A 16,883-nucleotide genomic window follows, 5' to 3' on the forward strand; every position below is an offset into this window, starting at 1 on the left:
TGGGACCGGGCTCCATCCGCAGCCCCTGGGGGAATCTGACGGACAGGAGACTGGATATCATCAGGGACAGGGCCCTGCATCCATAAGGTACTCTGTGTCCCCTTAGGGACGGTACATGCAGCGCCTGTGTTACAGACGCCGCAGCGGCTCCTGTGTGGTTTGTGAGACCGGGACTACCGCGCCGACCGCGCCTGTTTGCCGGCCGCGTTTTTAACTTTAGTCCCCGGCTTTTGCGGCCTAGTACCATATACTCCCGCCCCCGGGCCTGCCAGTCAGGGGTAAGGGCGGGACGGCCGACTGGACGTCGGCAGTGAGGGCTGGAGCATACTTTGGTATCCTCCTCCCCCCTCACTGAGCACTGTGGGGCACCAGTTTCCCGCACTTTATTAGGCACGCCCACGGCTCCATCCTCCCCTCAGAACGCTGGCAGCCATTGTTATAATCAATACTGCCGGTGGGGGATTTCAGAACGGGCTCCGCAGTTCTGACAGAAGTGGGATCCTAACCGGTCGCCGGTCACTGGGACCGGGCTCCTTCCGCAGCCCCTGGGGGAATCTGACGGACAGGAGGCTGGATACCATCAGGGACAGGGCCCTGCATCCATCAGGCACTCTGTGTCCCCTTAGGGACGGCGCATGCAGCGCCTGTGTTACAGACGCCGCAGCGGCTGCTCTGTGGTTTGTGAGCCTGGACTACCGCGCCGACCGCGCCTGCTGGCCGGCCGCGCTTTTAACTTTAGTCCCCGGCTTTTGCGGCCTAGTACATGTACTCCCGCCCCCGGGCCTGCCAGTCAGGGGTAAAAGCGGGACGGCCGACTGGACGTCGGCAGTAAGGGCTGGAGCATGCTTGGTATCCTCCTCCCCCCTCACTGAGCACTGTGAATCATTTCTGCTGGTGGGGGATTTCAGAACGGGCTCCGCAGTTCTGGGAAAAGTGGGATCCTAACCGGTCGCCGGTCACTGGGACCGGGCTCCCTCCGCAGCCCCTGGGGGAATCTGACGGACAGGAGGCTGGATATCATCAGGGACAGAGCCCTGCACCCATGAGGTACTCTATGTCCCCTTAGGGACGGTGCATGCAGCGCCTGTGTTACAGACGCCGCAGCGGCTGCTGTGTGTTTTGTGAGCCGGGACTACCGCGCCGACCGCGCCTGTGGGCCGGCCGCGCTTTTAACTTTAGTCCCAGGCTTTTGCGGCCTAGTACAGGTACTCCCGCCCCCGGGCTTACCAGTCAGTCACTTCTGCCGGTGGGGGATTTCAGAAGGAGCTCTGCAGCTCTGAGAGTCCCTGGCAGGGAACTGGTGGACACACCACCGCTTGGGGCGGTTGGTAAGCCACACCAGTTGTCAGGTGCGGGACCCCTCTGGGTCCCGTAGTGTGTGTATATATATATATAAATATATAATATATAATTATACATTTTCTCTATTCGGCAGCATTATTTGCTTTTGGCTCCCTCAGCCGGAGTCTCCGGCACTGGTGGGACCCTCGGCTCAGGAGGTACCGCCGGTTTCCACTGCACAGATGGAAGGGACAGAGTTTACAATTTTGACTGAGAAACTCTGAGTCGCTTCACATTCCATGGCTCAGTCCATGGACAGATGGTCTGCTAAGATACTAGAAGCTTGGCAGTCCAGACCGGTAACACAGGGCCAGGGCACCGTGAGTTCATCGTCCCCAGGCCCTCTCGGTCGGTACAGCAAAGGGCTCCTGGGGTGGCACCCAGATCCCACGGTGAGAACTCCGACACGGACCGCAGCCTCAGACAGGCTAAGCGGGCTTGCTGGGAACCTTCCCCGGCGGCATCACGCGGTTCGGGGTCTCAGCATGAGGACCCTCTGGAGGATGAAGCGGAGGTCGCAGCTCAGGGCTCTGATCCTGACGTTGCTCTCAATCTGGATACAGCTGAAGGGGACGCCATAGTAAATGACCTTATAACGTCCATCAACCAGGTGCTAGTCCTTTTCCCCCAACTCCACCTATAGAGGAGTTGGCTTCACAGTAGGAGAAACACCAGTGTAGGTTTCCCAAACGTACCCGGAGTGCGTTTTTCGATCACTCTAACTTCAGAGATGCTGTCCAGAAGCACAGAGCACTTCCGGACAAGCGCTTTACTCAGCGCCTTAATGACACACGTTACCCTTTCCCCCCTGACGTAGTTAAGGGTTGGGCTCAGTGTCCCAAGGTGGATCCTCCAGTCTCCAGACTGGCGGCTAGTTCCGTAGTATGAGTGGCAGATGGTTCATCGCTCAAGGATGCCACTGACAGGCAAATAGAGCTCATGAGGAATTCCATCTATGAAGCCATAGGCGCGTCCTTTGCTCCGGCCTTCGCAGTCGAGCGGGCACTCCAAGCTATCTCAGCTTGTCTGTCTGAGACTAATGTGGTCGCACGTACCTCTGCTCCGCAGGTTGTGTCTTTGACTTCTCAGGCGTCGGTTTTTTCGTCCTACGCCATGAACACCGTCCTGGACTCTGCGAGCCGTACAGCGGTAGCATCCGCCAATTCGATGGCAGTCCGCAGGGCTATGGGGCTACGCGAATGGAAGGCAGACTCTGCTTCCAAGAAGTTCTTAACCGGTTTGCCATTTTCTGGCGACCGTTTGTTTGGCGTGCAATTGGATGAAAAACCGATGGGTGAGAGACATTCCGTCTCACGGTTACAGGATAGAGCTCAGCTCTCGTCCTCCGACTCGTTTCTGCAGATGGAGTTGTGATCCCCGTTCCGCTTCAAGAACGTAGTCGCGGTTTTTACTCCAACTTGTTCGAGGTACCAAAAAAGGACGGATCATTCCGGTCCGTTTCCGGGCCTCATTCTGCTCAACAGACACGTGAGAACCAGACGGTTCCTATTGGAATCTCTCCGCTCAGTCATCGTTTCGATGTCCCAGGGAGTCTTCCTAGCATCAGATTACACCAGAGCATCAACGCTCCCGGTGTGTCGCCATCCGGGTCGAACGCTTTCAGCTCGTGACTCTGCCTTTCGGCCTGGCGACAGTCCCACGGGTCTTCACCAAGGTCATGGCATCAGTGGCGATGGGCCTACACTCTCAGGGACACTCGGTGATCCCTTACTTAGACGATCTCCTAAGTCAAGGCACCCTCCCGGGTGCCACGTCAACACAGCCTGAACATTGTTTTGGAGACTCTCCAGAGGTTCGGGTGGATCATCAATTTCCCAAGTAAAAATTGACACCGACCCAATCACTGACTTACCTCGGGATGGAGTTCATTCTCTCTCTGAGATAGTGAAACTACCACTGGACAAACAGCGTTCGCTGCGGACAGTGGTGCACTTTCTCCTTCGGGCCCAGTCTCACCCCTTGAGGCGCCTCACGCGCTTCCTAGAGAAGATGGTGGCAGCAATGGAGGCAGTTCCCCTTGCGCAGTTTCATCTGCGTCCACTCAACGGCACATTCTCCGCAAATGGGACAGGAGGTCGACGTCCCTAGACAGGAACGTCTCTCTTTCACTGTCAGACAAAACCTCTCCTCAGTGGTGGCTTCTTCCCACTTCTTGGTCGAAAGAAATGTCCTTCCTGCTCCCATCCTGGGCTATGGTCACGACGGACAAGAGTTTGTCAGGGTGGACAGCGGTCTTCCTCCACCACAGGGCTCAGGGAACCTGGACTCTGACAGAGTCCTCCCTTCAGATCAATGTCCTGGAGATAAGGCCAGTGTAGCTAGCCCTAAAGTCGTTCCAGCGGTGGCTGGACGGCAGGCAGATCCGGATACAGTCGGACGACGCCACGGCGGTCGCGTACATCAACCGCCAGCACAGAGCGCTGGCGGCGGACGCATCAGTTCAGGTCTAGTCGCAATTTCGACTGCCTTATGTATTTCCTCCTCTGGCGCTGCTGCCCAGAGTGTTACTCAAGATCGGGTCCGACTGCAGCCGCGCCATCCTCGTCGCTCCAGACTGGCCGAGGAGGTCGTGATACCTGGATCTGTGGCACCTCACGGCGGGTCGACCGTGGGCACTCCCGGACCGACCAGACTTGCTGTCTCAAGGGCCATTGTCCATCTGAATTCTGCGGTCTTCAACCTGACTGGGTGGCCATTGAGTTCTGGCTCTTAGCGTTCTCAGAGTTTTCTCTATCACGCCTTTCGCAGAAGGTGGTCTTCCTAGTGGCACGCACATCACTTCGGAGAGTGTCTGAGCTAGCAGCGCTGTCGTGCTAGCCCCCTTCCTGGTGTTTCGCCAGGATGAAGTGGTTCTGCGTCCGGTCCCGGAATTCCTAATTAAGGTGGTATCCTCCTTTTCTTCTCAATCAGGATATCTCCTTACCTTCTTTTGGCTCTCATCCAGTTCACAATTGTGAAAAGGATTGCACTTGTTAGATCTCGGGAGAACACTCCGGCTCTTCTTTCGCGCACTGCGCCCCCGCGCCGTTCTGATGCGCTCTTTGTCCTGGTCACTGGCCAGCGTAAGGGGTCGCAGGCTTCTAAGTCAACCTTGGCTCGGTGGATCAAGGAACTGACCCTTGAAGCCTACCGTTATTCTGGGCTTCCGATTCCTTTAGAGCTGAAAGCCAATTCTACCAGAGCCGCAGAGGCATCCTGGGCATTGCGTCACCAGGCTACGGCTCAGCAGGTGTGTCAGCACTACCTGGTCGAGTCTGCACATTTTCACGAAACACTATCAGGTTCATGCCTATGCTGTGGCAGATGCCAGCCTAGGTAGGCGAGTCCTTCAGGAGGCGGTTGCTCACCTGTAAGAGAGGGCCGTTTTTTCGGCTCGTTTTATCGAGGTATTCTTTTACCCACCCAGGGACTGCTTTTGGACATCCCAATTGTCTGGGTCTCCCAATGGAGCGACAAAGAAGAAGGGAATTTTGTTTACTTACCGTAAATTCCTTTTCTTCTAGCTCCTATTGGGAGACCCAGCACCCGCCCCTGTTCCCTTCGGGCTGTTGTTCTTTTGAGTACACATGTTGAAGGGTTCTTTTGGTTCATGGTTTCAGTTCTCCGAACATCCTTTGGATTTAATTTACCTTAGACCAATTTATAAGTTCCTCCTTCCTGCTTTGGCACCAAAACTGAGGAGCCCGTGATGCACGGGAGGGTGTATAGGCAGAGGGGAGGGGTTACACTTTTAAGTGTAATACTTTGTGTGGCCTCCGGAGGCAGTAGCTATACACCCAATTGTCTGGGTCTCCCAATAGGAGCTAGAAGAAAAGGAATTTACGGTAAGTAAACAAAATTCCCTTCTTTTGTTTTTTTTTCTCATTGAAGTCTGTGGAAAATTGATCCATTACCTAGCCTTTTCCTTCATTTGAAAAGGATTGACTTTCTGATCAGTTTCAAATTCAAGAAAATGAATAGCTATTTAATGGATACATTTTTCATGGACTTCAGTGTTTTGGAAAAAAAAATGGATCCAGTTGAAACAAAAAAGTTGTTTGCACAGCTTTTTCGCAACATATTGCTGTTGAACCCATTCTAGCGGATCATTACTGGACACGTGGGCTCAACCTTTGACTAAAGTTGGCCGAAATCACTGATCATTGACCGGTTTGGCTGACAGTCTAATGTACATGGGGTCTCCTGACTTTTTAAACAGATGTCAAGGTAGCTAAGGATCCGGCATGTCCGATTATTGACTATTATCATTTTGTTCTCTCTGACATAAACCACCCCCAGAGATACCTGGCAGCGGTTCTCTCATAGAGAACATAGGAGGTTTTTGCAGAGCGAGCTGTTCTGTGTATGAGATAGTTAGCTGCTAGACGAAAGACCAGCCAACCCATCATTCGTTTGACAGCTATCTAAAGTGTATGGCTGGCTTAATAAATACTGAGAAAAATGACTGATTTTATGAAACGTGCAGCAAGCAGCCCAGTAAGTGACACACTGCTGGAATCAGGATCTCTGCCTCTACATCATGCTGCTGTGAGATGGAGTGGCAAAAACCTAGTGACAGATTGCCTTAAAATATGGTCCAATAAAGACTTCTTAGCAAGTACAGTTGATAAAAAATGACTGTTTTGTACTTTGGTTTGTAGATCGGAAATGCAATCCCAGCTTGCTCCGCATCATCGGCTACAATTCCACTACCTCGCCAGGTCAGGTTCAGGTAGTGCAATGGTGGGATGCACAAGGAATTGTTGGACTTGTTCTCTTCTTGCTCTGCGTCTTGTATTCCAGGTATGTGCAAACCAAACATCATAAACATCACAGCATAATAGTTCCCCTTATAGGACCCCCACCTATCAGGAGACAATCTGAGACAAGAGGTCCTCTTTTCTCTTGTGCACAATCCAGAAACAAGAGAGCATGGATACTGCTTTCTACTTGTACTTTATGACAGACTGACACAGTAGAGTTTCACTTCTCCCATAAACTATGATTATGGTGGCACTCCTGCACGTCTGCATCTTTACTCCATCTCCTCCTCCCCTAAATAATGATGTGGCCATACAGTGCACCAATAAGTTACCTGTCCCTATGGCACCATCTGACATTCCTCTACTGTGGGAAATACTGTAGATATGAGCAGTCATCGGACACTGTCGGACATATCCGTGACAGATAGCTGAGGGCCGCCCAGAAAAGCATTGAGGGACCCAAGTGGCCACTGGCCTGCAGGTTGAACCCTTAGGTGTAGAGCTGTATATTTTGTTTAGATACATATTTTTTCCTTTTTTCTGTATTAAGGATATCCTTTGTCATCATGCATTCTTATAAGCACATTAATTATGGCTTGTGTTCCACAGCATTCGGACATCAACTAACAGCCAGGTGAACAAGCTGACGCTGACCAGTGATGAATCCACTCTGATAGAAGATGGGAGTAGAAGTGATGGGTCTCTGGGCGAATCTGATGATGTGCACCGCGCTGTTGACAATGAGCGGGATGGGGTCACCTACAGCTATTCGTTCTTTCACTTCATGCTTTTCCTGGCATCTCTTTACATCATGATGACCCTTACCAATTGGTATAGGTGTGTGCTATCATATTTCTAGAATATACTACCACACAGCTTTTTATGCATGACTGTATGAATGATCCAATTGTGCTACAAATCAGATCCTGGATGGGGAAAGCAGGGACATGTTCCCTGATGTATGGCAGCAAGATACTTTTCCGTTTCCATAAGACTGCACTATTTCTTTGTCGCTCCATTGGGAGACCCAGACAATTGGGTGTATAGCTTCTGCCTCCGGAGGCCACACAAAGTATTACACTTAAAAGTGTAAACCCCTCCCCTCTGCCTATACACCCCCCGTGCATCACGGGCTCCTCAGTTTTTATGCTTTGTGTTGAAGGAGGCACACATGCACGCAAGCTCCACAATTTAGTGAGCAGCAGCTGCTGACTTTATCGGATGGAAGAAAAGAGGGCCCATAACAGGGCCCCCGGCATGCTCCCTTCTCACCCCACTCTGGTCGGCGGTGCTGTTAAGGTTGAGGTACCCATTGCGGGTACACAGGCTGGAGCCACATGCTGTTTTCCTTCCCCATCCCTTAGGGGCTCTGGGTGAAGTGGGATCCTAACCGGTCACCAGGCACTGGGACCGTGCTCCCTCCGCAGCCCCTGGGGGAATCTGCTGGACAGGAGACCGGGTATCGTCAGGGACAGGGCCCTGCTCCTCTGAGGTACTCTGTGTCCTCTTGGGGACGGCGCATAGAGCGCCTGTGTAATGGACGCTGCAGCAGCTGCTGGGTGTGTTTGTGCGCCGGGACTACCGCGCTGACCGCGCTCGTTTGCCGGCCGCGCTTATAACTTTAGTCCCCGGCTTTTGCGGCCTAGTACCGCATACTCCCGTCCCCGGGCCTGCCAGTCAGGGGTAAGGGCGGGACGCTGCACTGGACGTCAGCGCTGAGGGCTGGAGCATACTTAGTATACTCCTCCCCCCTCACTGAGCACCGTGGGGCACCAGATTCCCGCACTTTCTGAGGCACGCCCACGGCTCCCTCCTCCTCTCAGAACGCTGGCAGCCATTCCTATCAGCACTTCTGACGCTGGAGAACTTCAGAGACGAGCTCCACAGCTCTGGGAGGCCCAGGCAGGGAATCTGGTGGTCACACAACCGCTGAGGGCGGTCGGTAAGCCGCACCTGTTACTAGGTGCTGGCCCCCCTGGGTGCCGAAGTGTATATTTATATGCTTATATCGTATACATTTACTCTGTACGGCCGCACTATTGCTCTTGGCTATATACCCTCACTGATTGCTCTAGAGGAGACAACAGCATGTCGTCCGCAAAAAGCAAGGGTGCCAAGGCACAGGCTTATTTTGCAACCTGTACCTCATGTACGGCTATGCTACCTGCAGGTTCCACCTACCCTCATTGTGTGCAATGCTCGGCCCCGGTGACACTCACTCAGCAGGAGCCTCAGCCACTGGTGAGACCCTCGGCCCAGTTGGAACCACCTGCTGCCACTGTCCAGGTGACAGGGACAGAGTTTGCAGTATTCGCTGACAAACTTTCTGAGTCTATGGATAGATGGTCTGCTAAGATACTAGAAGCTTTGCAGTCCAGACCGGTAACACAGGCCCCGGGCACTGTTGAATCATTGCCCCCAGGCCCCCCTCGGTTGGAGCAGCAAAGTGCTCCTGGGGCGACTCATAGGTCCCACGGTGAGGACTCCGACACGGACCGCAGTCCCAGACCGGCTAAGCGGGCTCGCTGGGAGCTTCCCTCGACTTCATCTCACTGTTCAGGGTCTCAGCATGAGGACTCTCTAGAGGATGAAGCGGATGTGGCAGATCAGGGCTCTGATCCTGACACTGCTCTCAACCTTGATACACCTGAAGGGGACGCCATAGTAAACGACCTTATAGCGTCCATTAATCAGTTGTTAGACCTTTCTCCCCCAGCTCCTCAAATTGAGGAGTCAGCTTCTCAGCAGGAGAAATTCCGCTTTAGGTTTCCCAAACGTACACGGAGTGCGTTTCTTGATCACTCCGACTTCAGAGATACAGTCCAGAAACACCGAGCTTTTCCGGATAAGCGCTTCACTAAGCGCCTTAATGACACACGTTACCCCTTCCCCCCTGACGTAGTCAAGGGTTGGGCTCAGTGTCCCAAGGTGGATCCTCCAGTCTCTAGACTGGCGGCTAGATCCATAGTTGCAGTGGCAGATGGTGCATCACTTAAGGATGCCACTGACAGGCAGATAGAGCTCTTGATGAAATCCATCTATGAAGCTATAGGCGCGTCCTTTGCTCCGGCATTCGCAGCCGTCTGGGCAGTCCAAGCTATCTCAGCTTGTCAGTCTGAGATTAATGCAGTCACACGTGCCTCTACTCCGCAGGTTGTGTCCTTAACCTCTCAGGCGTCGGCGTTTGCGTCCTACGCCATGAATGCTGTCCTGGACTCTGCGAGCCGTACGGCGGTAGCATCCGCCAATTCAGTGGCAGTCCGCAGGGCCATGTGGCTACGTGAATGGAAGGCAGACTCTGCTTCCAAAAAATTCTTAACCGGTTTGCCATTTTCTGGCGACCACCTGTTTGGCGAGCGATTGGATGAAATCATTAAACAATCCAAGGGAAAGGACTCGTCCTTACCCCAGTCCAAACCAAACAGACCTCAACAACGGAAGGTACAATCGAGGTTTCGGTCCTTTCGGCCCTCAGCCAGGTCTCAATTCTCCTCGTCCAACAGGCCACAGAAGGGTCAGAGGAACTCTGATTCATGGCGGTCTAAGTCACGTCCTAAAAAGACCGCCGGAGGAACCGCTCCCAAGGCGGCCTCCTCATGACTTTCGGCCTCCCCAAACCGCATCCTCGGTCGGTGGCAGGCTCTCCCGCTTTTGCGACGCCTGGTTGCCACATGTCCAAGACCGATGGGTGAGAGACATTCTGTCTCACGGTTACAGGATAGAGTTCAGCTCTCGTCCTCCGACTCGTTTCTTCAGAACATCTCCGCCCCCCGAGCGAGCCGATGCTCTTCTTCAGGCGGTGAGCACTCTGAAGGCAGAAGGAGTGGTGATCCCTGTTCCCCTTCAGCAATGGGGTCACGGTTTTTACTCCAACTTGTTTGTGGTGCCAAAAAAGGACGGATCCTTCCGTCCCGTTCTGGACCTCAAACTGCTCAACAGACACGTGAAAACCAGGCGGTTCCGGATGGAATCTCTCTGCTCCGTCATCGCCTCGATGTCCCAAGGAGACTTCCTAGCATCAATCGACATCAGGGATGCTTATCTCCACGTGCCGATTGCACCAGAGCATCAGCGCTTCCTGCGCTTCGCCATCGGGGATGAACACTTTCAGTTCGTGGCACTGCCTTTCGGCCTGGCGACAGCCCCACGGGTCTTCACCAAGGTCATGGCAACAGTGGTAGCAGTCCTACACTCTCAGGGACACTCGGTGATCCCTTACTTAGACGATCTTCTTGTCAAGGCCCCCTCTCGGGTGGCATGCCAACACAGCCTGAACATTGCTCTGGAGACTCTCCAGAGATTCGGGTGGATCATCAATTTCCCAAAGTCAAAATTAACACCGACCCAATCGCTGACATATCTAGGGATGGAGTTTCATACTCTCTCAGCGATAGTGAAACTTCCGCTGGTCAAACAGCGTTCACTACAGACAGGGGTGCAATCTCTCCTTCAAGCACAGTCGCACCCCTTGAGGCGCCTCATGCACTTCCTAGGGAAGATGGTGGCAGCAATGGAGGCAGTTCCATTTGCGCAGTTTCATCTGCGTCCACTTCAATGGGACATTCTCCGCAAATGGGACAGGAGGTCGACGTCCCTCGACAGGAACGTCTCCCTTTCTCGGGCAGCCAAGGCCTCCCTTCAGTGGTGGCTTCTCCCCACTTCCTTGTCGAAGGGGAAATCCTTCCTGCCCCCATCCTGGGCTGTGGTCACGACGGACGCGAGTCTGTCAGGGTGGGGAGCGGTCTTCCTCCACCACAGGGCTCAGGGTACCTGGACTCAGCCAGAGTCCTCCCTTCAGATCAATGTTCTGGAGATAAGGGCAGTGTATCTAGCCCTAAAGGCGTTCCAGCCGTGGCTGGAAGGCAGGCAGATACGAATTCAGTCGGACAATGCCACGGCGGTGGCATACATCAATCACCAGGGCGGCACATGCAGTCGTCAAGCCTTCCAGGAAGTTCGGCGGATTCTGCTGTGGGTGGAAGCCACAGCCTCCACCATCTCCGCTGTTCACATCCCGGGCGTAGAAAACTGGGAAGCAGACTTTCTCAGTCGCCAGGGCATGGACGCAGGGGAATGGTCTCTTCACCCGGACGTGTTTCAAGAGATCTGTTGCCGCTGGGGAACGCCGGACGTCGACCTCATGGCGTCTCGGCACAACAACAAGGTCCCGGCATTCATGGCACGGTCTCAAGATCACAGAGCTCTGGCGGCAGACGCATTAGTTCAGGATTGGTCGCAGTTTCGACTGCCTTATGTATTTCCTCCTCTGGCACTGCTGCCCAGAGTGTTACGCAAGATCAGGTCCGACTGCCGCCGCGCCATCCTCATCGCCCCAGACTGGCCAAGGAGGTCGTGGTACCCGGATCTGTGGCATCTCACGGTGGGTCAACCGTGGGCACTACCAGACCGACCAGACTTGCTGTCTCAAGGGCCATTTTTCCATCTGAATTCTGCGGCCCTCAACCTGACTGTGTGGCCATTGAGTCCTGGATCCTAGCGTCTTCAGGGTTATCTCAAGAGGTCATTGCCACTATGAGACAGGCCAGGAAACCAACGTCCGCCAAGATCTACCACAGGACGTGGAGGATCTTCTTATCCTGGTGCTCTGATCAGGGTTTTACTCCCTGGCCATTTGCCTTGCCCACTTTTCTGTCCTTCCTTCAATCCGGAATGGAAAAGGGTTTGTCTCTCGGCTCTCTTAAGGGACAAGTCTCGGCGCTCTCTGTGTTTTTTCAGAAGCGTCTAGCCAGGCTTCCGCAGGTACGCACGTTCCTGCAGGGGGTTAGCCACATAGTCCCTCCTTACAAGCGTCCGCTAGAACCCTGGGATCTGAACAGGGTGCTAACTGCTCTTCAGAAACCACCTTTCGAGCCAATGAGGGATATTTCTCTTTCACGCCTTTCGCAAAAGGTGGTCTTCCTAGTGGCAGTCACATCACTTCGGAGAGTGTCTGAGCTAGCTGCACTGTCATGCAAAGCCCCCTTCCTGGTGTTTCACCAGGATAAGGTGGTCCTGCGTCCGGTTCCGGAATTTCTTCCTAAGGTGGTATCCCCTTTTCATCTCAATCAGGATATCTCCTTACCTTCTTTTTGCCATCATCCAGTTCACCAATGTGAAAAGGATTTGCACTTGTTAGATCTTGTGAGAGCACTCAGACTCTACATTTCTCGTACGGCGCCCCTGCGCCGCTCGGATGCGCTCTTTGTCCTTGTCGCTGGCCAGCGTAAAGGGTCGCAGGCTTCCAAGTCAACCTTGGCTCGGTGGATCAAGGAACCAATTCTTGAAGCCTACCGTTCTTCTGGGCTTCCGGTTCCTTCAGGGCTGAAAGCCCATTCTACCAGAGCCGTGGGTGCGTCCTGGGCATTGCGGCACCAGGCTACGGCTCAGCAGGTGTGTCAGGCGGCTACCTGGTCGAGTCTGCACACTTTCACGAAACACTATCAGGTGCATACCTACGCTTCGGCAGATGCCAGCCTAGGTAGGCGAGTCGTTCAGGCGGCGGTTGCCCACCTGTAGGAAGGGGCCGTTTTACGGCTCTTTTACCGAGGTATTCTTTTACCCACCCAGGGACTGCTTTTGGACGTCCCAATTGTCTGGGTCTCCCAATGGAGCGACAAAGAAGAAGGGAATTTTGTTTACTTACCGTAAATTCCTTTTCTTCTAGCTCCAATTGGGAGACCCAGCACCCGCCCCTGTTCCCTTCGGGCTGTTGTTCTTTTGTGTACACATGTTGTTCATGTTGAATTGTTCTTGGTTCATGGTTTTTCAGTTCTCCGAACATCCTTCGGATTGAATTTACCTTAGACCAATTTATAAGTTTCCTCCTTCCTGCTTTTGCACCAAAACTGAGGAGCCCGTGATGCACGGGGGGGTGTATAGGCAGAGGGGAGGGGTTTACACTTTTAAGTGTAATACTTTGTGTGGCCTCCGGAGGCAGAAGCTATACACCCAATTGTCTGGGTCTCCCAATTGGAGCTAGAAGAAAAGGAATTTACGGTAAGTAAACAAAATTCCCTTCTTCCTATTCGGCAGCATGCAATCCTTGTCATGGCATTTCACAAGTCTGGGGATTCCTATAGATCATATGCTGACATATGAGAAATACGCCTTTGTGTATCAGACCATGGTATGCCACGACATATGATGGCATCCAAATACTTTACCAGTGCATTTTCTACTGATGGTCTTGTGAATTCAATATCATGTATATTGATGCACCTTAGCCCTATACACCAGGTAACACTATCACCAATCTTATGTGAATACTATATATTCTGAGCTGATATACCACCACTGGTCGGAGTTACAGATCGTAAGCCATCTCCAGTTACGCCTGTCTTCTGAATACAAATCCAAGTTCATTTCTGATTTAATTTAATGAGAATTGAGCTTAGGTGAATAGCGAAGGAGCTAGAGACGGAGGCGTCCGGAAGCTCAGCTGCTGGGCCTGTGATCTATTATTTTATTTCATGTAATTTTTGCAGTCCATTGCCTTTTTAATATCCTGTTAGGAATAGAGAGAAATCCTTCAGTTAGACCTGTTCAGCACGTCACCAGCCATGATTTCAGCGAGCACCTTGTTTTCTCTGCTGGAATTTGAATACAACGTCCACCGTAGACTCTGGATGAAAGGCGGCAAAACCCGCTCATGTTGGGCGGAGCCGTGAGAGATGACTACCGGCTGAACGCTTGTTTAGAAGTTCACCTTGTATATAACCAGCTTTACTGACAAGTTCTCCCAGCCAATCCAGTGCTGATCCTAGTAGATCAGTAAATACCAATCTAGAAAAACCACAGAGTCCAAGTAATCATAAGCAAAACGTGAGAGTTTTTGTACACACTTTAAAACATAATTAAAAAGGAGGAGACTCAAAAAAGAGAGTCCCTCCATGATGCAGCATGTATACACCATGAGACCTCAGATATTAGTATATACAGCATGAACAGGCTAACAAAAACCATTGGTTTGCACTATACATAGTCAAAAATACAATCCTGTGGTCATATTTGGTGCAAAATAAAGAAAGCCTGCTGATAATTACCAGAGTAGCATGAATTAGAGGTGGTGTAAACGCCCACACGCCCCACGCGTTATGCCACCATGAGTGGCTTCCTCGGGAGTATACTCTGAAAAACATCATTTTACGCCCATGAATGTGTTTTACTTGTCCATTGGTTCATCAGCAGCCCGTTTACACCGCAAGATAACTGTGAAATAAGGGCTTTTAACCACAATCATTCACATTTGTCTTAGTGTAAATTCACCTTTAGGGTACCGTCTCACTAAACGACGTACCAGCGATTCCGACCACGATACGACCTGGTTAGGATCGCTGGTACTTCGCTAGTGAGCTGTCAATCAGGCAGATCTCACCAGTGACCAGCCACCAGCGACTCGTGTAACGATGTTGCGCTTGGTAACCAGGGTAAATATCGGGTAAGCTTCGCTTTGCTTGGTTACCCAATATTTACCCTGGTTACCAGTGTACACTGCTTACAGGCTGCCAGCGCTGGCTCCCTGTATACGTAGCCAGGGTACACATCGGGTTACTAAGCCAAGCGCTTTGCTTAGGTACACAATATTTACCCTGGCTACGTGTGCAGGGAGCCAGCGCTGGCCACCTATAAGCGGTGTACGCTGGTAACCAGGGTAAATATCGGGTGACCAAGCAAAGCGCTTTGCTTAGTTACCCGATATTTATCCTGGTTACCAGCGTACGCTGCTTACAGAGTCTGTGCTCGTTGGTCTCCCGCCGTCAAACACGCTGATGTGTGCTGCACAGCGGGAGACCAACGAGCAAAAAATGAACCAGAACAGTGTGTAATGATCAGCGATTTCACAGCAGGGGCCAGGTCACTGCTTAGTGTCACACACAGCGAGATCGCTGATGAGGTCACTGGTATCTCACAAAACCTGTGACTCAGCAGTGATCTCGCTACGTGAGAAGTACCCCTAACTCTGAAAGTCCAGTCGTTGCTGCATATATTATATACTTTGTAAATTTTATTGTATGCATCTAATTTAGAACCCTCTATTGACTTAATTTTCTTTTTTGTGTGTTCTTAGCCCTGACTCTACCTACGAGACTATGACGAGCAAGTGGCCTTCAGTCTGGGTGAAGATTTCGTCAAGCTGGGTTTGCATTGTTCTGTATGTTTGGACACTGGTTGCTCCATTGGTGCTGACCAATCGTGACTTTGACTAGAGAAGTAAATTCGCTATAGTATGCAGTACGCCACCATGTGCCGGGTGCACTAGGCTTGTATAGTAACATTTGCCAGTTTTGCATGTTCTCTTCCCATTACCTTTGCATGATGGCGCAGTCTGCCTGTAAGATTAGTTATTTAAAGCTACACTCCATAGAACAGGCATCTCATTCCCATTTTCGCTGCAGTATGTTTTAGTGTAATTGTGTGAGATATTGCATCTGAAGTGATACATATTTGTAAAATAATCATTTGGCACATAAGGCAGCAGTAGTAGGTGATGGAGGAGACATCGCCGTACAAGCAAATTGGAACTTGTCACTATCTGACAGTGGGGAAAAAACGACTCCGCGTTCATTTTAAAGGAAAGTTGTCAAATTTGACGAGTCTAACAGTATATAGCGCCTAGAGAAACATTTCTGAACACATCTGTGGTATAGCAGAGGCAATAAAGTACATTATAACAAATCCTGCACTGCCAGGACATTACTTTGGAAGCGCCAGCCATCTCAACAGAAATGATCTAGATATCTCCAATGTCCCCTGCACGAGATGAGATAACTGGCCACCAATACTACACAACAATTCCATCCGAAAAGTTTCAAGATACCTTATTACTACTGCTATAACATTGTGTTCTCAGATGTCTGCCTAGTCCCTTGTATAAGTGCTTTAGAGTCACCAAAACTGATGTCGAACACTTAGGTCAATGATATAAATGTGTGCCCTCTTTACTCCATTTCCGAGGAAACTTGCAGTTACCAGTGTTAATTGCTACAGATATGTGTTTTGCACAGAAGCTACAGTTGACCTGGATGAGATGTGACATAGATGGTAATTCTGTCGAAAGCTTGGTTGGGCACAGATATACCGTCAATAAATTGTGTGTGAAAAATGATCAGTCACTTGTACACAGGTCAGTATTGTAAAGTGGCACACCCGCTCTCCGATGCTTTTGTGACAATTGATGTATAGTGTAAGTGTGAGTTATGTACATGGTTTTTTTTTTTAATTTTTTTCCTGTTTTTTTTTTTTTTTTTTGTGTAAATGGAAGCCTTTCATTTCATTGTGATATTAAAATGCAATTCCTTCAGTTTCTTCCTATTTGTGGAATTATGTCTTGTCTTACTAAATAAAGCAAAGACCTCTATTGCCGCACAGACCCTTTTTCTTTATATGAGATGTTAGTTAACGATGTCTGGATAGTTCATAGACTGTTTAAACATTTGGGAAGTCTACACCTTACTTTGTACTGACATTTTAAGCTATGTGCTCACGGGACTCTGTACCTGCGGATTTTGCCGCAGAAAACCTGCAGATTTATCTGGATTTTCTAGATAAATCCGCAGGTTTTAGCAAGTACAGAAACTCCCCATGTTATCCTATGGGACATGGGGAGTACTGTGTCCATGCTGCGGTATGTGCGGCTGCGGAACATGCCGCGGATGTCCCGCAGCCGCACATAACTGCATGTCAATTATTCCTGCGGAGTTACCTGCGGAAATCCCAGCTCTCTACTATGGAGATAGAGGTCGGGACTTCCACAGGTAAGTCGCTGAATGTCTGCAGGTT

At 51.1% G+C, this 16,883-nt stretch overlaps 1 protein-coding gene across 1 annotated transcript in view; it reads left to right on the forward strand.

Moving 5' to 3' along the window:
* Positions 1-16,465, forward strand: part of SERINC1 (serine incorporator 1) — a 41,215-nt gene extending 24,750 nt beyond the window's left edge. The window contains exons 8-10 of the mRNA XM_075340000.1: positions 6,003-6,144; positions 6,714-6,941; positions 15,172-16,465. Of these exons, the coding sequence (XP_075196115.1) occupies positions 6,003-6,144; positions 6,714-6,941; positions 15,172-15,310 (509 nt within the window). The 3' untranslated portion in view covers positions 15,311-16,465. The remainder of the gene's footprint in view (positions 1-6,002; positions 6,145-6,713; positions 6,942-15,171) is intronic.
* The last annotated feature ends 418 nt before the right edge of the window (positions 16,466-16,883 follow it).

The sequence above is a fragment of the Anomaloglossus baeobatrachus genome, chromosome 3 (assembly GCF_048569485.1).
Source record: "Anomaloglossus baeobatrachus isolate aAnoBae1 chromosome 3, aAnoBae1.hap1, whole genome shotgun sequence".
NCBI lineage: Eukaryota > Metazoa > Chordata > Amphibia > Anura > Aromobatidae > Anomaloglossus > Anomaloglossus baeobatrachus.